We start from the raw sequence: 23,646 nt of genomic DNA, 5'->3' as shown, positions 1-23,646 counted from the left end.
TTATCCTTACTACATCATATTGCCTGAAGTGAGTACATCTTCTAGATTTATTAAAAGCTTCAGGCTTATCAACCCAGGCAGAGGTGATATATTGAAATATATCTTAATTTGTAATTTTATTAATTGTACTTAGCTAAGTTGCCAGAATCAAATCTGTGATGGTTTGTGGTTTGGACTTCAGCGTGTTTTAATGTTGAGAGAGACTGATAATGTTTCTTGACTTCGAATGTTGCAACAATGCTTGACAGTGCTTCAGTTGTATGCAATTATGTGTATAAGTAAAGACATCTTTTATTTACTGCTTCATATTCTAAAACCCCTTTGTCTAAAGGAGTTCTGAAAGAGACCAGAATTCAACTGTGTTTAAGAGGACAAGTATATCTAATTTCGGCAGATATATAATCCCACCTAGTAAAATGACATTGTGGAAAAAAAAAAAAACAACCAACCAAAAAAACCTGCAAGAATATACAAGAAGCATACACTTTATCCAAAGTGGATTTAGATTCAGTATCTTACAAAATTAATTACGTAAGAGCTCCAGTAATTAAAAGAAAGCTACTATATAGTTAGATGTAAAAATCAAATTAACTAATACAGGAGTATTGATCAATTTCTTTTTATATTTCAACCAAAAAAAAAAAATCCAACACACTTCTTGATTTGATTATCTGTCATTTTTCAGTGGGAAACCAACACACCAAATTTTATGTGAATGTCTAGTTTTTAATTTTCCTTGGCCCTTTAAGTATAAGGAGATGTTAAAAATGCAATTTAGTTGCTTTTGGACTCTCAGGTTCCCCAAATTGTAATAGAACAGTAACTTATTCTTTGTTCTTTATTATTATTTTGTGATGGAGAATAGCAGTTTAGAGCAACTCAGAATTTCATTGTTTTGGGGCACAATGCTCACATTATATGTATTGCATAATAATTTTATATACACACACACACACACATATATATATATGTATTGCATATTATTACATGTATTGCATAGTAAAGGTTGTACCTGCCAAAACACTTTATACCCCAAATTGTTATGGTAAGATAAACAGTGAACAAAATAAGGGTGGTTTTGTTTCATATAGTGAGATAGCACAATGGGATTAGGTTCTGTTAATTCTGTACTAATGCATAAAACGAAGTGTTCAGTATCTTGAAGAGGTAGGGTTCTTCTATTTATTAAAAATAAAAATTGGAGACTTAGGAAATTAGTATTCAAATTTTATTGATTTACTCTTCAGATTTGAACAATTTTCAGATTGTTACTGTTTATTTATGCTGCACTCAGTATGGGATTTTGAATCTTTGTGTGTAATGTGCACTGATGTTGTCAGATGAGAGGAGCTCTAGAAGTCCAAATGGTCATTGTCAGGTCTTCTGAAGATTTCATTTGTTGCAGATAGGTAAGGTGTCACCTGGGTATCCAATAAGATTTGTTAATCTCAGTAATGTGACTGAGGCATGTCTGCCTCGCTGATAGAATGACTGCTAATCTTAGGCATCTGATTTAACTAATTTAAAGTTTAATCCTTCTGAAACTTATAGTGAAAAAGAGGAGGAACTGGCACAGACATGACTACACGGAATTGGATGATGGCTCCAAACCGGTGCAGGCTGGAACGCGGACCTTTGTTAAACAGCTGCGGGCTCGTTCTTTTCCAAGGTACAGAAGCTCACTTAAACATTTCAGTGAAAAAAAAATAATAGAGAAACTTAGTGGGCTGAGTATGTCTTCGAGAAGGTGAATAACATTTCCCTGCTTCAGAAAATGAAGGCCTAGGATTATTACTTCCTTCTCCTTTTAGAATTCTCCCTTATCCCACCCTCCCCATCTGAAACAGTGAGTCCCTGTTTCAGGTGGATAAATTTGCCCTTTCATGCAGTAGCTTCCCCTGTTCAGTTTTGCACTGGGCTACGTTGTCTGTCAGGGCCGCTACAGGGTGATGGCTGTTGAGTTTGCTTTTCTTTGGGTTTTGTTTCTGTTTCTTTGAGAGGGGGAGTGAATAAAATAGAATAATTAATTGGAAGGGACCTTCAAAGATCATCTAGTGCAACTGCCTGAGCTTCAGGGCTAACCAAAAGTTAAAGCATGTTATTGTGGGCATGTTATTGTCCAAATGCCTCTTGAACGCTGACAGGCATGGGGCACCAACCACCGGGCTAGGAAGCCTGTTCCAGTGTTTGGCTACCCTCACAGTAAAAACATTTTTCCTCATGTCCAGTCTGAAGCTCCTCTTATGCAGCTCTGTGCCATTCCCTTGCACCCTGTCATCAGTTCTCAGGGAGCTGAGACCAGCACCTCCTGCTCCACTTCCCCTCCACAGGGAGTTGCAGAGAGCCATGAGGTCTCCTCTCAGTCTTCTTTTTTCCCAACTAGACAACCCAAGTGTTCTCAGCCTCTTCTCACAGGACATGTATTCCAGCCCTTTTACCAGCCTTGTTGCCCTCCTCTGGATGCTTTCAAGTACCTTAACATCCTTTTTATATTGTGGAGTGCAGAGCTGCACACAATGTTCAAGCTGAGGCTGCACCAATGCTAAATGTAGCAGGAGATTCCCTTCTTTGGACCTGCTGGCTATGCTGTGTTTGATGTATCCAAAAATGCAGCTTTTCCTTGTAGCTGTCAGGGCACACTGCTGGCTCAGGTTGAGCCTGCTGGCAACCAGCACCCCTAGGTCCATTTCTGCAGGGCTGCTCTCCAGCCACTCTGCTCCAGTCTGTACCTGTGTCTGGCATGACTCTGTCCTAGGGGCAGCATCTGGCATTTACCTTTGTTGAACTTCATGCTGTTGGTGATTGTCCAGTGCTCCAATCTGTATAGATGCCTCTGTAAGGCAGTGTGGGTGCAGCAGCAAGAGTGGTTGACTTTTGTTTTTCTTTTTATGTGCCTGAACTGTCAGAATACTGTCTATTCCTCTAGTCCAGGAAAGGAGAGATTGGGTAATTACACCTCAATTTCATTCCAGATAACAAAGAACATTTACATGTGCTCTACCCTACCCATTCTCTCATGCTGTAGAGGAAAGTGGAGAAAATTGTAACAGAAATCATCTCAATCTGTCTGTGGCTGTCTTTTTCACTGTAAATGTATAATGGCTTTTAACTCTTTAAAGGACTCTTTGTTGTTGTTGTTAACATTAACATTTTGTATTATTTTGGTGAGAATTCCTTTTTCTCATCGTCTTAAATGACTGTGTTCAATCATATAGAAAGACTGTGGTTTCCCAGGTTATGCTTGACAATAAATGATTCCTTACTGGTTTATATTGTTGTCCTTGTCTTCCAGGTAAATGCTTAGTTTGATAGTAGTACTGGGTCCAGTTCTTTTGGACTCAAATGCAGCCATTCCAACCTGTCCTCCCCCAAACTGTGACATAATTATTTTTTTTAGTAGTGCTTGGAGGACGCTCTTCTGCTAACATTCCATTATTTCTTTCTGTTAGTGCTGATGAAGTAATTTTGAAAATGCATGGAAGCCAGTTGACACAAAGATACTTGGAGAAGCATGGGTTTGATGTTCCTATAATGGTTCCAAAATTAGATGGTCTGGGGCTCAGACTTCCTCCGCCAACTTTCTCCGTCTTAGATGTGGAACGCTATGTAGGTAAGGGTCACTGTGAAATATGTGCAAATGATCCTGTTTTTAAAGTAAAATAAATATTTGCATGATTATAAGAGCTTCTAGAGAGCTAAATATATGTTCTAAATTGAATACTTCTAACCAGAGGATTGGCAAAGAGCACAATTAAGGCTACTGATTTGAATTTTGTTTGTGGTAGGTTTGTGACAGGAGTAAACCATTAATTCTCAACTTTCAGAAGTGTTAATTTTGGTGCAAGCTAAACATAGCATGTTTTTGTTCTGCTACCAGATTGTTCATTTTTTTGAGAATTGAATGAATCACTGTTAGGATTGATAAAGATTAATCAGTGGTCAGACTATTGCAAAACTTAATGTTTTGGGCTCAGTGAATTGGCATTTCCATACTCAATCAATCTTCTGGAAATTTCTTCATTTCATTACTATACGTATATTTTGACCTGCCAGGTTTAGGGACAAAATTGGAATTCTGCAGGTTCACTTTTCTGGTTTTGAAATTAAAAGTAAGAAAACAGAAATAAAATTATTCTAAGTAGGATTTGTCAAGATGCTATTAACTTGGAATTTTAAAGTAAATATAGTGTGCATCTAGATGCACTCCTTCATTCCAGAATGAATTGTCAAATTTGATTCCTGTGTAACTAAATAGACGTAATTCAGTTACTGTTATAATTTTGTCATTACTCCTTTCTCTTGGCTAAAGGTTGCTTCTTGCTTGCCTATTTCTACAGATTTCGCTTTAAAATATGTCTTATGCAAACAAATTCTTGTTGTATTTAGAAATTAAGCTTGCCTTATGGCTTAATTCAATGAAATCAGAGTGTGCTTAGAAGATATGCGTGTATATAAGCTGGGGGGGAGAGCATAGAATGATTACAGCAGAGTACCTGCATGGTTTTCAATATAAAAAGCTATCCGTTAATTATGGCAAAAGTTCAGTGCAGTTTGCTAAGAGCTGTAAGAAGGAAGATTTATTATTTGTAAAGAATTCTCAGTGGTCCTTGTGTTATATATTCAAATGCTGTGGTGATGATTAATAGGAAGAGTGAGGAAGAGATCTGCCTTGATAACATTCTCTACACTAGTCTTTCCAGTGACAGCCACAAAACCAATTTCTTTCTTTCTTTTTTTTTTAACCAGTTTTTTTTAAACCAGTGATTCTGCATTGCTCCTGTTTTTTTTTTTTTTTTTTGGTTAACCACAAGAAAGAGGATTTATCTTTAGACTTTTTTCAGTTCTGTCCTTTGCTGACTGTAACAATTAAAGCTAGACTAGTAAAAGTTGGTTTATACCAATCTGTCCTTGTTCTAAGAGAATGCTAATGATATTGGAGTTTTTGTACAGAAATATATTGATAAAAGCTGGAAAAAAGTAAAATTTCTCTTAAACATCTTGAACAGCTGTTTTTATCTGTGGTAGGATTAAGAAAATCATCCTGTCTTTCACAGGTGGTGACAAAGTGATAGATGTAATAGATGTAGCAAGACAAGCAGACAGCAAAATGAAGCTCCATAATTATATTAAATATTTCACAAATCCTGACCGACCAAAAGTATTGAACGTGATCAGCCTGGAGTTCTCAGACACAAAGTGAGTATTGACTTCAGTTCCTTGAATGTAGGAAGTGGTTTTCACTAAGGTGAACGCTATGCATAGGAATATAATGTCTCTAGTGTTAAAGATAAGAGGCTGCATGTTTTATGTAGACAGCTACTGTGATGTAATATGGGTATAAAACATTTTTACTAATTCATAAGTAATAACTCTGTAGGAAGCAAACATTTAATGTTGTCATTTAAAAAGAGGGGCACTTACTCTTGATCTTATTTATGTGTATAATTTTTTTTTTAAAGGATGTCTGAATTAGTGGAAGTACCAGATATTGCCAGAAAGCTTTCATGGGTGGAAAATTATTGGCCAGATGATTCTGTCTTCCCTAAGCCTTTTGTTCAGAAGTATTGCTTGATGGGTGTCCAGGACAGCTATACTGATTTTCATATCGATTTTGGAGGAACTTCAGTTTGGTACCATGTTCTCTGGGTATGAAGGCTTCTTGATTTATGACTGTATGAAAAACAATTTACTCAGTGTGCAGCTTTCTTCTATGGCATTATTACCTGCTAAGAATGATTTTTCTTAACAGGCAAAGGAGGAGCTGGAAAGTGAAAGTGAAGTTGGTGTCTCATTTTCATGTCTTTAATTTATCATGCGGTTGGTGACTTCTAGACTATAATTGGTTGGCTGACCATTTTAATAGACTGGTAGATGGTATAGTGAAATTTTAGTATTAAAAAATGAATTAAATGAAAATGAATGTCATTGTTGGGTGTTTTTCACATCTCAAAATGCATGCCCCTTCTCCCCCTCCCCCCAGTTGGTTACTGTACTATTACTTAAGCTTTTGGACAATTGCAGCTGTGACACACTGGTCAATAAGTTGCTTTTGTTGCAAATAACTCAGAGGTAGTACTGTGCCTCCAAGAGGACATACATTTATTTATTTGATGTTTTTATTTAATAGGGTGAGAAGATCTTCTATTTGATCAAGCCCACTGATGAAAATTTGGCTCTATATGAGTCTTGGAGCTCATCTGTCACCCAAAGCGAAGTATATTTTGGGGACAAGGTTGACAAATGTTACAAATGTGTTGTAAAGCAAGGACACACTTTATTTGTTCCAACAGGTAAGATTTTACACTTATTTCTAGGACATAGCATGTTTCATTACCAGGAATGAAGGGTGTCTTAAATGACACATTACATTATCAATAATTGGTTTATCCTGAATTTTTGAATGAATGAAAAAAGAAAAAAAGGTGTTGGAGTATGGAATAAGACCCAATCAATGATGCCAGCTTTTGAGACAGATGTTTAAAAAAAAAAAAAAAAAAAAAAAAAAAAAGGAAAGAAATTCTGTCAGACTGATTAAAGGCTGTGAAAAAATCTGATCTGTACTGAAATGCATTTTTGCTGTTCCTGCTTGGTAGGATGGATATCCTGACGGTAGTGGATATCATAATTATTTTGTAATCTCTGTAATATGTTTGGAGTAGACTTGTGATTTAAAACTAATCTTGCATATAGAAGAATACCACCTACTGGGAGGCTCTCGAGAGTTATTTAAATATTGTTAAAGATACTGTTCTTAAATAACAATCAAATTGTTCTATTCAAGATATTCTATGTGGCTTTATTGTTGGTTTAGTCAGTGTCTGGGGAAATGTGTATGATAGGATTGAAATACGCATCCTCCTTGAAGAGTCGGAGGTACTCATCTACTGTGATGAGTGAAAAATGAAAACCATACTGACAAATGCAAAATGCAATTGGAAATACAAGGCACTCTACATTTCATTGCACCTTTCAAACAATAGAAATAAAACAAAGCAGTTTATAATATTAATTTAAACAACAGTTTAATTTGTTTAAAACAAACAACAACAACAATTACAAACGCCAATCCTTAGATTGCTTTTGCCATTGTCCCCTTCAGTCTTTTATATTCCGTTCTGTAATTTCATTCACAGGAAACGTAGAAGGTATGTTGGTTACTCAGCGTAGTTACTAGTTTCAGGTCTTTTTGTATGTGGTACCACAACAACTAGAACTGGTTGTTTTTAGCTGAATGAGGGCACGGTATAGTTGCTTGTGATTTGGGCTGAACTTGCATCAGGTTGAGGAGCTTCCTGTGTTTGTACATGTTGCCTGTGCTCAGTTAAACCATGAGGTAATCTCCAAATTCATGGCCAACTGGTCTATTGTTGCATACAGAAAGGTCTGTATGCATGTAAAATCAGAAAAAGCATTGGAAAAGAGAACTCGGTATGTTTTTAGTTTATTTACGTTAAAACTGCACAGGATAAAATTTCAATGCAACTATTTTTAACTAGGAAGCCAATATGTTCTTTTGTGTACTTAATTGAAATTATTGAGTGGTAATCAGCTAGATTAATAGTGTAATGTTGGCCATGCTTTGCCATAGTAAATTGTAGAGTTCATGAGGACAATATTTCAAATATGTGACAAATTAGCATAGTCAGAGTACCTAGACTGGGTTTTAAATTGATCATTAGTTTCGCTAAAATTAGAATGGCTATACTGGGAATAACTTATAGAACTATTTCTGAATTCCTAGTAGAAAAAACACGGTATTGCTACATTACATTTTTTTTTTCTTAAAGTTGTGCAAATTTTTTGGTTACTGTAAGGAACATGTAAACATGAAAAGTAATATAATTTCTTTTTTATTTTTATTACTTTATTGTTCAGCATGCTTTTTTTTCCCCACAGTAACTCACTTATTATTGCTGATTGGAAGGAAAACTTCCGGGACTTTTTACTTAAAAAATCAGTGGTGTTCTATCTTTCCCCCTCTGCCACCCAAAGCTCCTACCCAGTCAAAATGTCTTGAATGCCTTTGTCTGCTTGTAACTCCTTTAGAAAACTACATTTCCATTAGAAAGTGTTTCAGAAATCTAAACTACATGTTATTAAAATCAAGAATATTTGTTCCTGGTGTAGAATACTAATTTTCTTTTTTTTTTTTTTTGGTTTGACATACAATATTTTAAATGATTTTTAATATGTACATGCAAGTATTTAAAAACATCTTTCCTATAATAATTTATATGTATTTACTAAGTTTCTGAATCTTTCATTTCAGGCTGGATTCATGCTGTGCTCACATCTCAGGATTGTATGGCTTTTGGAGGAAATTTTTTGCACAACCTCAACATTGGCATGCAGCTCAGGTTAGTCTCGACTCTTACTATACCTTTTCCTCAGTAAGTAGGATATTTTTTCCGGTAGATACTTTTCTTCATGCTTGTAACCAGGATCAGATGGGTACAGGCTCTCAAAACAGACAATAGTGGCATTTTCAGTTAGACTAAGCCCAGCACATACTCTTGTTTCACTTCTGCAAAGCTTGTTTTAAAAGCAAAATGAAGAATATGCACAAATTTAATAATAATAATAATAATAAAAAAAAAACACACAAACCAATAAAACAAAAACACCAGCACAACAAAAATCCCTCTCCCCGCCATACTTTGGTGATTAGTATAAGCAAGAAAACGAAAGCTGAGCAAGCCCAGGTGTGCAACACTGAGTTGAAATGAGCATCCTCAAGTCAGCATTGCTCAAAGGGCAGCTGTGTTTAGCTTTTGTCCAAGATGTGGAGCTGTCTTCTAAACATATTGTTTTTATTTATTACAGTGGAATCCTGATAAAATTCCATCTGTTAAAAGATCACACACTGGGTTTGTATCCTAGTTTTATGAAGTCCAACTTTATTCTTAGAAGTGCAGCAGTCAAACTTGATAAGGTCAGAGCCTGGATGAGACCAGAGTTGAATCTTGTCTGTGGTCTTGTTGGGATTTAAATTTGTGGTACTTCTTTTATTTAACATGACCATGCCTATTTTATTTTATTTTGGACATTATATCAATTTGAATGATTACATGCTTGAATAATAAATCAGATAATGTGAATGTTTTTAAATGATATTTCTATTTGTTCAGGTGTTATGAAATGGAGAAGAGGCTAAAAACCCCAGATCTTTTCAAATTTCCTTTCTTTGAAGCCATCTGTTGGTTTGTGGCCAAAAACTTACTGGAAACGTTAAAAGGTAATCTTTGTCCAGTTTCAAGAGATATACATATGTCTGCTTTTTTGTTCAGTTGACAGTGGAGGAAATTATGTTGCTGCTATGAGAACAGGTGAAACTTTTATTTTTTTTTTGGAAAACCAGATAGTATTTAAACAGATTTTGGTAAATACTGCACTGTTACAGTTCTAGATTCAGCAGTTCTTAGTACAAGCTTTTTAGGGTAACTTGCACTGTGCAGAATTCTTAGTGTAGGTAGTGATGTGTGTAACTAACGTTTTGTAGAACGCTACTGACACCTTTGAATTGTTTATTAGTGCTTTTCATTTAATGCTAATGGTGTATCTGGTCCACAAAGATACTCTGTCCTGATGATCTAGAATATCGGAGATTCTAGCACAGTGCAATTAGGCTATCAGCCAGATAGGATTAATTTTCCATTATCTGACAAGGTCTTGTTAAGGCAGATATGAAAGTTATTTCAGTGTGTCACTTAAGGTCTTGAATACCCTTTGGTAGTCTTTCTCTCCTTTCAGCAAACAACGCTCTCTAAATGATCCCACTAGTTTATGCCTGTGGCTGCTTCTTGGTGACTTCACAGTTGAATGTAAAGGTTTTCTTGCACCTTTACAATTTCCTTGGACCTTTTCAGTAAAACTTAACTACCTGTTGTCTTCTGCTCTTTCTTGTTAAGGGGAAGGCATTCATGAGGATTTTTGTAGGAAAGATCTATTGGTTCTTATGAGCAGTGTTAAATTGCTGATATTGATGTTTATCGGTAGACATCTCAACAGGCTTTTGTTCTTGACAGTTCACAGTCCTTTCCAAACTTCCTCATCTAGTCCTTTAACTCATATATCTATACCCATGTATAATTGAGGCTGAGAGAATGCCTGACTTCACCTTCTTTTGCATCAAATATCTTGCCCTCTGCCACCTCTGTTTAATCTTATTAATAAATACCATATTTCAAAGGAGAGAAATAAACCTTCGGAGAGGATATTGCTGAATTCAGCATTTGCTTTAAAAGAGCACTCTCACAAAACCTTTTTCTAAGGTAAAAACCTTGAAAATGATCTGTTCTTCTTTCAGCAAATGAAGGCGTTGAACAACTCTAGTTTCCTAAATGAGTATTTAGAGTTTCTGGATGAAACTAAAACAACTCAGAAATTTAACTGAACAAACTTAAAGATTTTTTTTTTTTTGCTTCCAAGAAAGATTGTTTTCTTCTTGAAAGTTTGCTTTTGTCGGTCTCACACCTGGGTATTTGAAATTTAAAAACACGACAGAAGATGTAGGAGCTATATTTCTGCTGGAAAATCAGTGGGATAAATGTTTCTAAGTAATCTAGTTAACTACATGTTTCATCTCTACATGTTTCCCTCTTTTATTATGCACCTCCTTACTTGAACAGATATACTAGGAGCCTCTTGTGACATGTGGTTCTTAAGGGAGGGTCATGAAGCATATTTTCATGTTATTTTTCAGCTGTGGCTTAGCAGGTATTTTGCTGCAGAACACTGGTAAGATCTATAAACCTATAATGAAAAATCAAAATTGAGGCTTTCATGGCTAATGTAATGATTATGTTGGGTTTTGGCATCGAGGCTTATATGGCTCACGTGTTTGCCAGTCAGAATCCTTTGTTTTTAAAATAAGGGATGATATCAGTTCAGCTGTGAAAGGTAATAGCTTGTAATGCATTGAACACATGGTTGTTAGCAGTACTTTGTGAAATTCACGTCAGTTAGCAAAATCAGTGCACTGTGTTTTTCTGCTTCTTTTTATGAAAGGATAACAAGCAGTCATAAACCTTTTGATTTTGTCTTTTCATTGGTAAAAAGTATATTATAATGCTATAAGTGTTGTGCCATTCACCTAAACTTTACTCTGTAGTTCTAGGGACTTAAGAATAAGTGACTTTTTCATCTGTACAATGCTGATTGGTTTTGATTATTCTTATGTAACAGTCCCTTTTTTTTTTTTTAACTGCAGCTAAAAAAAAATAAGTCCAGTCTGTGGTGCTGCATTGTATTCTCAAAATTTTACTGAGTCAGCTAGTAGGCAGAAAGACTCCTGCTGCAGCTCAAAGGCCTGCCACTCCTTCTCACACCCTTTAAAAAGTAGGAGGCATATTGGAGAGATAAACAGCTGTTAAGTAGCAGAACTTTCCTTTTTCTGCCACTGGACTAATACATAACTTTATTAGTGTATTTTTTTTTTAATGAATAAAAAGAAAAAAAATAGTTCTAGGGCTTATTCATTTCTTATTGACAGGAGGAAATATTTTTCAGGAGCATAGGAAGAGTCTCCAGTCTACTCTTGACTTTCTGGAGTATTTGCCTTTTCTCTTCCTTTTTCCCATGAAGGAAAAGGGAAATTTTAAAAGGAATTGTGATCACTTGGGAGCACCAGCTTTCTTAACAACAACAGCTTTTGTAGCAGAGTGTTGTACTTCTTCTCTTTCCCCACTCTTACTTTGGAGCAAAAATGATGTACACTAAGAATGAGAACTCTGGTATTAAAGTGTGAACTATTTGCTGCATGTATGGGAATAAGCAGTAGGAATTCCAATGGAGAGATGCGTCCCATCCTATGTACCTCTGGTCCCCATTGACTAAAATGTTTCTGAACAAAACAGGTTGTTTCTTCAAATAACATTTTTCTTCTACATTGTAGATCTGTTTTATTCCAAATGAAGTGTAGTATGTTGTAAAATTTCTAAATTGCCCAAGAAGAAGCCAAGAAAAAAAGATGTTATGTAGAATTGCTTTAGGTTGTGAGGTTGTGGGTTTTGTTTATTTGTTTGTTTTGTTTTTGTTACAGTATGCATGCAAATACAGGATGTAGTATTTCACTTGCTTACACAATTTTTCCTTTTCTTGGGCTGTTGCATAATGACAACTTCATTGGCTGTGGGTATCATTCTACTGTTTTCACTTAGTGAATTTCTAAATTATTATCTATATCCCTTTTAGAACTGAGGGAAGATGGTTTCCAGCCTCCAAGCTATTTAGTGCAAGGAGTGAAGGCTTTACTTACTGCTTTAAAATTATGGATGAAAAAAGAGGTAAGAAAGAGTGAGACTGATTTTGTTTGCTATTTTGGTGAACTCTGTTTTGATTTAGAAATAAGTGAAGGTTTGTGTCCTTCTCATATTTAAGATTTTTTTTTTCCATTATTGAGTACTGAAAGACTATGGAGAGTGAAAGTATGTGCTGCTGATCTGGGGAAGAGTCATCATGACAAATTTCTATGACTATGATGTTAATGAATAAGCTCTTGTATTGTAGCTGATAGAAACAGAATCATGCTTCACCGCAGTATGGGATAAGAATCCTTCAAAATAAGCCAGTGGGAGTTTTTTCTAATAGGTCTGTTTATACAGTCAATTCATCCTCATCTGAGGCAATGGAAGGTTGGAATGCCCTGATATTAGGATTTTCCATTGATGTCAGTGCTTTGGAGAGCACATTTCAGGTACACGTATATTGCTGAAGAGTCAGTTTAGATTGAGGATATTGACTTTGGTTGAGTACTGTCCCTCCAGAACGTTTGCTGGCTTGTAAAATCATTAATACGTTTTCTGTGCTGGCTTTGCTGGTGCTCTGCTCTCTAGGAAGGCTTATTTGTTTTGGCACAGCACTGGACCAGGCCTTAACTCTATGGTTTTTTTGTTTGTTTGTTTTGTGTGTTTTTTTAAGTGTCTGAGCTAATGAGCCCTCTTGGAACCTGTGCTTCTAGGAAACGCTGTTCAGACAGTTTGGTTCTGACTGAGTTTATTAATTCTAGTTTGTTGCTGGCCTCACTGACCTGAACTGGCTTCTGGAGATTTGTTTGGTCTTTCTGCCCACAAGTTCTCCTTGGAAGAGAATTTCTTGTATTACATCAGGTATCCTATTCACACAATGCTGTATCCAGCATAGTAAGCTTCATGGAACTGATGACGAGGTGTATATGTAGAGGTGGTTAACGCCATGTGTAATCAGCTCAAGTCCAGCCTGTATAGCATTACTGATTACAGAGGGTGAAGGAAAGGTACACCTGTAACACTTCAGAACTGGTTCTCCGGTGTGCCGTTCTGGGTCAAATCCTGCTAGTAAGCAGTATAGCAGTATTTACAGGAGGTTGTGCCTAAGATACTAAACCATCTGTGAATCCAAGCTCTCTCTGCATCCATGGCATGGCAAATAAACAAGCTGATTAATCTAACTTGATAAACGAGAAACATAACCTATATAAATCCTTGTTTTTACTTGAAGTTGGATTGGAATTCCTCTTTTATAGATTGCCGTAGTATAGTATTGTTGTCTGTGTAGTGTAGTGTCTAGTAGTTAATTAAATGGTTTGAGTAATATTCTGTCTAGAATGTGGCATGTTTCCTACTTTTCTGTGGAAAAAAAATAATAATTGCAGATGCTGCATTCCAGATGCTTACTAATGAGATCAGTGAGTATTCCCAAACCACTGGCTGAAGACACTTCAGTTGTGAGGCAACTGCACAGCCTTCGTGCTCTATTGAGAACATGGTCTGCTGTCCACCTGCTATCATGTTTTGTAGCTTGCCTTCACCTTTTTTAGCTGCTGCTTCATCAGTGAGCTGATGTTTTCTTCGCAGCAGACCATGTGCATGTTAGGATTGTAGCTGTATGCAGCAGAAGACAAGAAGAGCTTTGTACATTGCTATATCATCTGTTCATGGTGAGGATTTCAGACAGATTCTGAGAAAGAAATGAAAAATGAATAGTCTACAAATGGGAAGCCTACTCATGTTGTTTCACATTCCTATCATGGAATATGTCTTCTCAAGACAAGTGAATTATGTTAGTGTATTGCTGTGAACTACTTGTTCAAGCATTTTAAACTCATCTTCAGCAAAGCAGCAGTATCTTCATTTCTGCAATGTTTAAAAACTGCCAAGAGTTACAAGATGCTGAGAATAGTGATGGAGTGCTACTAAAATAATCTTAGTTTTCTTGTCTTGATTTGAATTGAGCTTGTGCAAGGTTTTTATCGATAGGTATATGTTCTGATTACTTTAGTGCAGATCATCAGCCAGCAGGTTAGTTGATATACACAGTAAAGATGATGACCTAACCAGTCGTTTGAGCTCTTGGATCTTAGCTCTGGCTTCCTTCCAACTTACATAAGCAACAGGTCTCAGTTTCTATTTTTAAGATGCTTGATCCATGTACCAGTAAGATTATTTTGGGCAACTGTTCTGTTGTGGGTTTTTTGTTGTTGTTTTTAACAGCTGTTTTAAGAGGGGGAAAAAGAAAAACCTTCCCCCCCCCCCCCCGGAATGGGCATTTGGTTGTGTTCGTATTTTTAGGTAACAGTATGCTTAATTTCAATGCTAATTTCTAAAGATTTGTGGATTTTTATGCCTACCAGGACTTTTTGTACGTCTTGATTTTAAGATAGGTTTCTCGATCAACTGTTTATTTTCAATATGTACAAAATGATTTCTTGAAGTTTTTCAGTCTATTACAGGTTTTTCCATTATTTTCTTTATCTGTAACGCTTGACATACTTAGTCAATTTTGTTGCTACTATTCACCCTACTAAAAGAGAATTCCTCAGTCCCAAAGTTTCCAGGAGTCAGCATGCAGAGACAACTTTAAAACAAGCTACATAATAATGATGATAATTTTTTAGACATGGTATCTCTAGGTATTCGTATTTCCTGCCCATCTGTTCTTGCTGTCAAACTGTTAGCCTGATATATCAATTTGAATTTGTTGGCATATTTTAGTTGCTTGGATGGACTTTTTTCATAATTACTCTGACCACAGCTTAGTTGAGAAAGCTTTGATGTAAAGAGATACCTTTTATAGTAACAAACAAGTGAGTTTGCCAATGGAATTTAATTTGTTCAAAGAGTTATTACAGATTTTACTTGCAAAATAATGTATTTCTTCTTCAACTATGGTTGATTTAGTAAGGCTTGCCAGTATTTTTAAGCCAGAGAAGCTTTCCAGTCAGTGTTTTATAAAATTGCATCAGAGTCTCTTCTTCTTGAAGTCCTCATGGACAGGAAGGCTTTTTGGGAGAGTCTATATGTAGAAAGGACTGAAAGGTCCTAAAATAACCATTAAGTTGTTGGAACAATTATACTGTGTGGTGCCAGAGGTGCTGTGTTCCCAAGAGTGAATGTGTAGAGGTGATGCACCGGTGAACGAACAATTGTAAATAATACCAGCAGATTTAATATTCCCTGTATCATTAATGACACTGAAATGAGTATATCAAGGTTATACATCTGGTTGGTTTTAAATGACTGAGAGGAAGCCAGATTCAATGAAATATACTTACAGTATCGAATTGCTTCTAGCAATAATTTTGCTGCTGAACCTCATTTTTGAAGTGTGAATAGCTGAAAGTGTTTGAGAGACATTTTTCTGTTTAAATAGTCAATTAAGGGGATACCAGAATTCATGACAGTCATTCTGGTCTATGTGCAAGTGTTTCATCTGTTTAATATTAACTAAAGGTGTCTTGGGGCAAATTTAAACTGTACATACAAAATATTAAACTTGTTTTACTAGATCTAACTGTAGAGTGTTTGGACTTGCTCAGATTAGTAATAAATATATAGTAGATCTGTCTGTGCTATGATACTGTTTCAGAGGATTAAAGGGAACATAAACTATTATGGTGTCCCAAGTTGTTCTTATAGGGAATGATTTTGAATAGCTTTCTCCAACCTACCACATTTTAAATAAGCTAAGGAGGTCGTTTAAAAAGTGAAATGTGAGGCAGATGTCCAAAATCTGCTTGTTGGTTACTCGTTGCTATTCCTGATTTACCATTAAGAATAAATTTTGTCATAATGAAATTCTGTTAGCCTTTAGGTTTTTTTGAAGGTCATCATTCTGAGTTTGCTAAGTGTGACTCCATACTGACCATGCTAAAGGGCGAAAAAAAAAAAAGTTAATTATAGAGAAATAAAATGATGTAAATGATTATCAGGATAGCTCTGTATAACCACTTCTTTAGATTCTTAGAGATTCTAGGAGAAGCTGTGGGATGGCTGACCTTGAGCCTACCTTTATATATCCTGAACATCAGACACTGAGGGATATCTTCCTTCTAAATCTTGGACTTGAAGGTTCAGCGTGTTTATGCATCTGTCCTGGCAGTTTGCTGTAATTATTAAAAGAAATCAATCTGGCTTCTTCCCTTCAAACTTTTTTTTTCCTGTAGTTTCATTTATTTTGTACTACTTCTGCTTTTATCTCAAGGGGAAAAAAAGAATTAATTGCCTTTTCTCAATCCTTTGCATACAGCTTGTAACAGAACATGCCTTTGAAATTCCAGACAACATTAGGCCTGGACATCTCATAAAAGAGCTCTCAAAAGTGATTCGTTCTGTAGAGGTAAGAACAGAGGCAACACTAAAGTCTGCAGGAAAAATCTTTGAATCAGGGCATTCCATGGTAGCTATGCATTAATTTGACCTTATTCACCTCTTTATTCAAAGTAAATATTTATTTGTATTTAATACATTTTCTCATAGAAAAATGAGAAAATTTCATTTCTCATTTTCTAGTTGAAGATCAAGAGTAAAACTGTTGGAAATACAATGCTTTTGGTGTTTGAGATAAAGAAAATGTGTAACAAGGGTTTTTTATGTAATTCTTAAAAAAAAAATCCACACATTCTAATGGTGAAACTATTTGTAGATCAATATTTCTAAAATGTTACCACTTGTACCACTTATAACTGGTAGTTTCATTTGAAATTCCGTTCGTATTGCATTCTTCTACTGACTTGTTTGTTGTGATCTGGTTGTCAACTATTTTGTTCTCCCCCCCCCTTCACTCTTTTATTCTTTAATTTTGATTAATATCGAAAGCTCCTACATTTGCCTATGGAGAGAGGAGTACTGAAATCTGAAGAGAATAGTGATCTATTGGGTACAGTGCATGTATGCCCTACCTTGTATGTTGGTGCTGCACTTCTGTTACGGGAGAGGTTAAAAGCCCCAAATGGGAAAGAGGAACTGTGTAACTAAGGCTTGTGTATAAGTCCATAGCAAATATGTAGTACTTCACGAAGAGGTCTAAAAATTTTATTTGTATAACTTATATTCCATTAGACGAGTGGGAAGCAGCACTTAAATATGTGGATTTGTCCCTATGTGACTGTTCTGAAATATGTGTTTTTAATTAAAGGAGGAAAACAACAAACCAGCTAAAACTCAGGGAATTCTCGGTGTGTGTGCAGCGTCACGGTCTTCACATGAAACAGCTTCTCCTCACCACTCCAGACGAAGAGTGAGGAAACTGCGAGACCATGCTACCAAAACTCCTTCCAACCTGGACATCTTGGAACTCCACACAAGGGAGGTACTGAAAAGGCTGGAGATGTCACCTTGGGAGGAGGCAAGTATTATGTTACGTGAAAGAAAAGCAAAACCAGAACATAAGAAATTTCTAATCTTTGTTGAAAGGGAAAAAATTTAAATATGCATAAAAACACAGGCTATTACTCTTGGCTATATGAGCCATGGGTAGGTCTTCAATTTCTTTCTTTCAGATTTTTCTGATAGAAATTTCTCTCTTCCTTGATACCTTTTGTGGACATTCCTTCAACATTTTGGTTTTGAAAGTGCCCTGAATCTCACCTACTGCAAGTATAGTTTTTCAAATAAGACAGCTGTAGCTGTCAAATCCTACTTTGAATCAGTTCTGTTCAGAAAGGGAGCTTGCAAAGCCTCAGTTCTGTGAAGCTCTAGGCCAGACTTGCTTCCCTGTGTGCTTTTAAGTAGCTGTATGTTATAGTTCAATTACTGTAATTTGTTTAGCCTCATTTTTCCTTCATGCTCCTATTTCCTGCATGACTATGACTCCCTACCAGAAAGCCTAAGGTTGCCTTTGGTCTCCATTGTGGGACAGTGAACTGTGTAGTTGTATTACAACAGCATCACAGAGAGAATGAGTGAAATATATGTAGTCTCTTGAAATATTCTTTTTTTTCAGGTTTGATGACGTTATTTTCAAAAAAATGAAGCACAAATGGGAAAAAACGCAAATATGGAAATAAGTAACTTTCTGAGAATAAGAAATGCAGATGAATGTGTTGGCTGTGATAGTGGAGAAATACTAAGTTGTTCTCATACTGAACTTTCTAAGACATGACGAAGAGGCATGCATTTAGGCCCCAAAGAAAAGAAGCTGAGCTTGAAATTTAGCACAAATAGTTGACCTGTGCAGTTCATTGCTACAAGCTGTTTTTAAAATAAAATATTTAGGAGTATTAGCCATTGCCACTTGATATAGAAAAATACTGTTTGTAATCATTTTTAAAAAAACAACACTCTTTTACATACTCTGTGTTTGGCACATAAGTCTATCATTGATTATTTCAGAGCATGTGTCAGACACGAGTTGCTTTGAGCTAAGAGGGTTTTACTTATGGCAGGTTACTTTCCATAATGAACATTTTGCTGTCCTATGAATAAGTTTGGGAACTAATTCCAGGGACCAGATGTCCAATCCAGGAGTTGCTTTATCAGTCTCTGTCCCAGCTTCTCCAAAGAAAACCCAAAAGGAGTATTATAGACATATTGTAGCTATTGCAGGTGGTTCAGGAGGCTGTAGATGATTTAAGGAAGAAGATGCAGTCTGTTGTTTTTTTACATCTGAACATATTTTTCTTGAGCTTTCTTCAGTTGGTTATCAGAAATGTGTAACTGTCCTGGTGCTGAGCTTAAGCTTTTGTGGAGTGCAGGAAAAGCAATTTAATTTATAGAAATAAATAATAAGCAACATTGCTTTTACTTCTTTAGGATACAGCAAACTCGAAACTGAACGGGAGATTTAACAAGCCCTTTCAGCCATCTTCTACAGTACCTGAATGGCGAACAAAAGACAACGATCTTCGCCTTCTGCTGTCAAATGGAAGAATAATTAGGTACAAAGCATTGTTTGTGGATCACTTGTTCCTAGTCATTATGGACCAGAGCATGCTAATTTTTTAGTAAAAGTATTTTTTTTTTTTTCTGTTTGTGAAGCTCTAAGTTCTCTCTTACAAGTAAGATTCGTGTTAGGAGTATAGAAGGAATGTCTTGTCTATTGTGTCTGCTGTCCCCTAGTGGAGCCACAGTTATGGAGTGAAGAGGAGGAAATGCTTTACACGTTCCTTTGCTATGACATTTCATTCAGTTGCTAGGTTGGGTCACTATATTACAGTGATTCTCATTAAAAATATTATGGTGTCAAACTTTGCATCTTTATGGTAGCGACAGTTGTACAGGGAACAAAATGGAAATATGTGCAGTTCAGAACAAAGAGATGAGCATAAGAGAATGTTACTGTTACTATCTCAAGGGTGACATAAATAATTAAGGAAGAGAAGACAATTGCTTCAGGTTTGTAAGAATAGTATGTTGTTTTTCTTGTGAGACAGAGATGAGAGACGCCCATTTACAGATCGAAGTCTTTACACGGCAGATAGTGAAGACGAAGATGACAGGACAAGGTCGAAAAAGACGGCTGTTAAGAGAGAAGTCCAGACCTCAGGATTTGAAGGAGGAGGGAATACAGATGCCCAGAAACCACTGAACAGTAAGCTTCTCTCTAAGCCTTGTCAGTTCAATGTTTTAATGGTCTTGAGTTTACTGAAATTTTACCTAAGTATAGAGAGGATAAACTAATAGATCAGTGAAGTAGCATTAAGTTACAATAATAGATTCGTCAAATATTATTGGTCTACCGAAGAAGCTAACAACAGCATAGAGTTGAAAGGTAAAACTCATCTTTTTATGTTAGTGCCATCTTGAATACTGTGAATACAGCATCTTTCAGAGTGGATGTTTAATTGGTTTTCTAGATGAGTATTTGAGTATAAGATATTTGTTCATTTAGTTTTGTTTCATAATATGAGAGTGCTGATTTTTTGACCAAAATTGCTACATATCATTCGCTCTAGAGAATAAAAGATAAAATGCAGATAATTTCAAGCCCAAGTCATCTTTCATTTTTTTGTTCCATTTGTTGATTACATACTTGCTCATATGATTTTGTGTGTTTTGCTAATGAATGGGTTTATTCCATAAAGGCGAAGAAACATAACTTAGCATTAATAAAATCTTACACTTTCAACCTTAGCAGTTATGTGCAAAGTTGGGGGAGAATTTATCATTATCTGTATGTAAAAACACTTCAGTCCCTTTTTCCAATACTTTATATCTAAACCATCCATCACTAGGAGTTGATGTACCTTGGCCTTTCTGTAGCCTCAAGTCTTCCTGCCAAGTGTTCAACAGTGCTGATCACAAAGTGTATTAGTAAAGTATCAATATAGAATACCTGTTTTCAGTGCTTATTTTTAATAATGCTATCTGTGTACAGGGACAAGTTGGTTCTTGACATAGTTTCTTTATCTTTCTGTTTAATTATAAAAGTCACATCCTTTCACAGTAGAGCTTACCAGGGGTTCAGAGGATATGTATTAGGAAACGGAGGTCAACATTTATAAGATAACAAGACTCCTCTAGAGACTTGCAGTTCCCTTGGCTTCCTGCACATCTGTAACAACATTTATGAGTCCATTGTCAGCCTGGATAAAATATTTAATTATTTTCACTAACAAAGCAATTTCTAATCCCTGTTGACTGTGCTTCCAAAGGTCACAGAGGACAAGATTTAAAAATCTGCACAGAAAAAACGTCCCTTGTGTGCTCATGAACCAAAAAGGCAAATGGCTAATTGAGTGAAGGCTAGGTATAATGTTGTTTTTCCACTTTAAAAATTAAACTAAGTTTTACACTTGCATTGAAGATTCAATCATATACAGAAATTGTAGATTTTCTTCAAAGTCTTTGCTCTTACTTGATACAGCTAGAATTTAGCAGTTTGCATCTAAATCTAAGAAATGTATTTGGGACTAAAAGTGAATGTTCAGATTGTTCTTCCAGAAATTGAGTACTCAGGACTTTCACTAATATTTGTAATTGAACTGTGAGAGTCTTCATATGTCCCTATTAAGGGAACATCACCTATTTCTGGTTATGTTATTATGCCGTAAGTGAAGGTTGCAGAAAGGGAGAAATTTTTCTTCTGCAGAGAATTCCATAATGGAACAACCTGTTTCTATAACAGGCTGCTGCCTTCCATTGTTCTTACTGGGATTTAGGCCAAGAGGCAAAGTCTATAGAGAGATGCCTTTAAACAGGTCAGACTATACAGCTTTGTGTGTCCTGCCAAGATTCTGGTTCTAAATGGTGACCCAGTGTTATCAGAGAGACAAAGATACAGCATGGCACTTAACAGAGCAAGATACTTCCTGTGGATAGAGGGAAGGTGATTTAAGATTTTTTTTTTCTCAATTTATTTTTTGGGGGGGAATTCACAGTAGGCTAGCCTGATCTTATAGATAATGACTGCTTTCATTCACAGAATTTTTAGAGTATTCTTCACATTCTCTGGTATCGTGTGGAGCCATAAATTTACTTGAGGGTAGACTAGTTCTTTATAAGGTAATAACAGTAAATACCAAAGTAATGGAAACAAACAAATAAACAGAAAACAACAAAAATACCCAAGAAAAAACAGTATGTATATTTACACTGATTTTTTTAAAAGCTCAATTACAAAAAAATTACTTCTATTAAAAAAGAGGTTAATTAAAAAAGGGGTCCTGTGTTCTTGGGAATGTCAGTAAGTGTATCTGAAGCCTGCATGTGAAGGGTGAGAAAACAAGAGGCATCTTTTGTGCGGGAATGTAGAAAACAGCAACAAGAAAACAAATGAAAAGGGCTGTTGGTCTTTTTTTTTTTTTTTTTTTTTTTAGGGGAGTTTAGAGGAACGCAGTTTGTGTGGCATTTTGAGCAATATAAGGCAGAAAGAAAACTGGGCAGGTATTCTCTGATTGCTTTGCCTACACCTTGCAAAATAAAGAAGGGTCAATGGTTTGGCTTAATGTGGGAGTATTGGCACAGCCAAACTGGATCAAACCTGAGACTCATACAGTTTGTTACATATGTTAGTACTCAGTCCCAGATGAACCAGAAATGTCTCAGTAATGTTAGGTGGCTTTAGCAGTTCAGTCTAGATCATATTGCCAGGTAATAAGTAGATGACAAATAATTTGTTTCTCCCTAGCAGGGTATCAGTTAATCTCTATGAGAAGGCAAGATGGCTTCTGAAGTATGAGATTCTGTGTTAGCATTACTTCTATAACTCTAAGTATTTTCTGTATTTAGCTAATTATGTACTTGTCCAGTTCCTATTCTGTCTTGCTACATCATTTGCCTTCTCATAGATTTTTGTGAAGGCTTGCATTTCTTCTTTATAGTTTTGTTGATTTAATGTTAGGCATTTCCAATTCCACGAGACAGTAGTTCCTGAGGAGCCTTCATTAATTGTATTTTTTTTTAAATTGTGGTTCACTATTTACACATTAAGTTTTGGCTAAGATCTGAAGCTCCACCTGTGAGCATATTTTCATGTCCTTAATTGTTCTTGCCCCTTCCTTTGAATCATCTCTAACTTTGGAGCAGTGTTTTGTTTTTTTTTTTTTTCTTTTGAAAAAGGCATGATGCAGTACTCCAATGGAGAATTAAATTGAGCTGTGTAATGGTGTCATTCTCTGTATTATCTATTTTGTTGCTTATCCTAGAATCTTGTTTGTCTTTTTATTACCTTAAGCCAAAGACTTAAACTATCATCAGAAATCCCTTGGTGGTGTTGTTTATTTTATTTTTTTTAAAGCTATAGTCATTTAGAATATTTATGGTCATATGTTGAACATTATTTGGCCTAAATTCATTTACAGTTGTGTTGCTCATTTACGGTGTTTGGATATCCCTCACAGCTCTTTCTAGTACTACCTTAAGTTCCAGGTGTTCATTGTATTCACTTTCTGATACTCTGTTTCATTCTTAGCTTTCTTTTGACTCTTAACAATTTCTGCTTATGTAGTGTTTAGAAATTAATGCTATCACTTGGAATATGTTTGCCTGTTTATGAGCTTTGCCACAGTCCACAATAGAAACAAAATCCTACTACAAGTAGGGTATCAGGTACATCTTTAATGCTTAAATAACTAATGAATTACAAATTATTGCATTCTCTTTATGTAGCCGCATATTAAACTGTTAAAAGCAAAATACTTTAACTATACTTGTCTTTGTTTCAGAACTAATTTCTGATCTGTGTTAGTACTTAATATATGGTACTTGTTTCAGTTTCCTAGCTGAGACTTTTAAAAAAGCAACATAAAACTTCTCAAGTGCTTCTTTATCCACTAGCTTCTTGACAAACATTTATAAACTCGTTATTTTTTCACTGAGTCATAGCTTTTCTCCAAAGCATATTTGCTAGATAAGCTGTATATTATAGTCTTCCATTAATTTGTACTTAACCAAGACTTCAGCCAGCAGCATGGACACAGGTATACAGTATTGGATGATTCTGAACACCTAC

At 35.8% G+C, this 23,646-nt stretch overlaps 1 protein-coding gene across 2 annotated transcripts in view; it reads left to right on the top strand.

Annotated features, from left to right (window-relative positions):
* KDM7A (lysine demethylase 7A) overlaps window positions 1-23,646 on the top strand; it is a 63,312-nt gene that overhangs the window by 26,159 nt on the left and 13,507 nt on the right. For both annotated transcript variants that reach the window (XM_080562869.1, XM_080562868.1), the window contains exons 3-14: window positions 1,552-1,669; window positions 3,450-3,610; window positions 5,055-5,196; window positions 5,460-5,646; window positions 6,128-6,290; window positions 8,270-8,357; window positions 9,129-9,235; window positions 12,193-12,284; window positions 16,504-16,593; window positions 17,392-17,601; window positions 19,008-19,132; window positions 19,628-19,785. In XM_080562869.1, coding sequence (XP_080418995.1) covers window positions 1,552-1,669; window positions 3,450-3,610; window positions 5,055-5,196; window positions 5,460-5,646; window positions 6,128-6,290; window positions 8,270-8,357; window positions 9,129-9,235; window positions 12,193-12,284; window positions 16,504-16,593; window positions 17,392-17,601; window positions 19,008-19,132; window positions 19,628-19,785 — 1,641 coding nt within the window. The remainder of the gene's footprint in view (window positions 1-1,551; window positions 1,670-3,449; window positions 3,611-5,054; window positions 5,197-5,459; window positions 5,647-6,127; window positions 6,291-8,269; window positions 8,358-9,128; window positions 9,236-12,192; window positions 12,285-16,503; window positions 16,594-17,391; window positions 17,602-19,007; window positions 19,133-19,627; window positions 19,786-23,646) is intronic.

This window comes from Anser brachyrhynchus (assembly GCF_964034855.1).
Source record: "Anser brachyrhynchus genome assembly, chromosome: 1".
Taxonomy (NCBI): domain Eukaryota; kingdom Metazoa; phylum Chordata; class Aves; order Anseriformes; family Anatidae; genus Anser; species Anser brachyrhynchus.
Note: the sequence above shows the minus strand (reverse complement) of the source record. Positions and strands in the feature narration are given on the sequence as shown.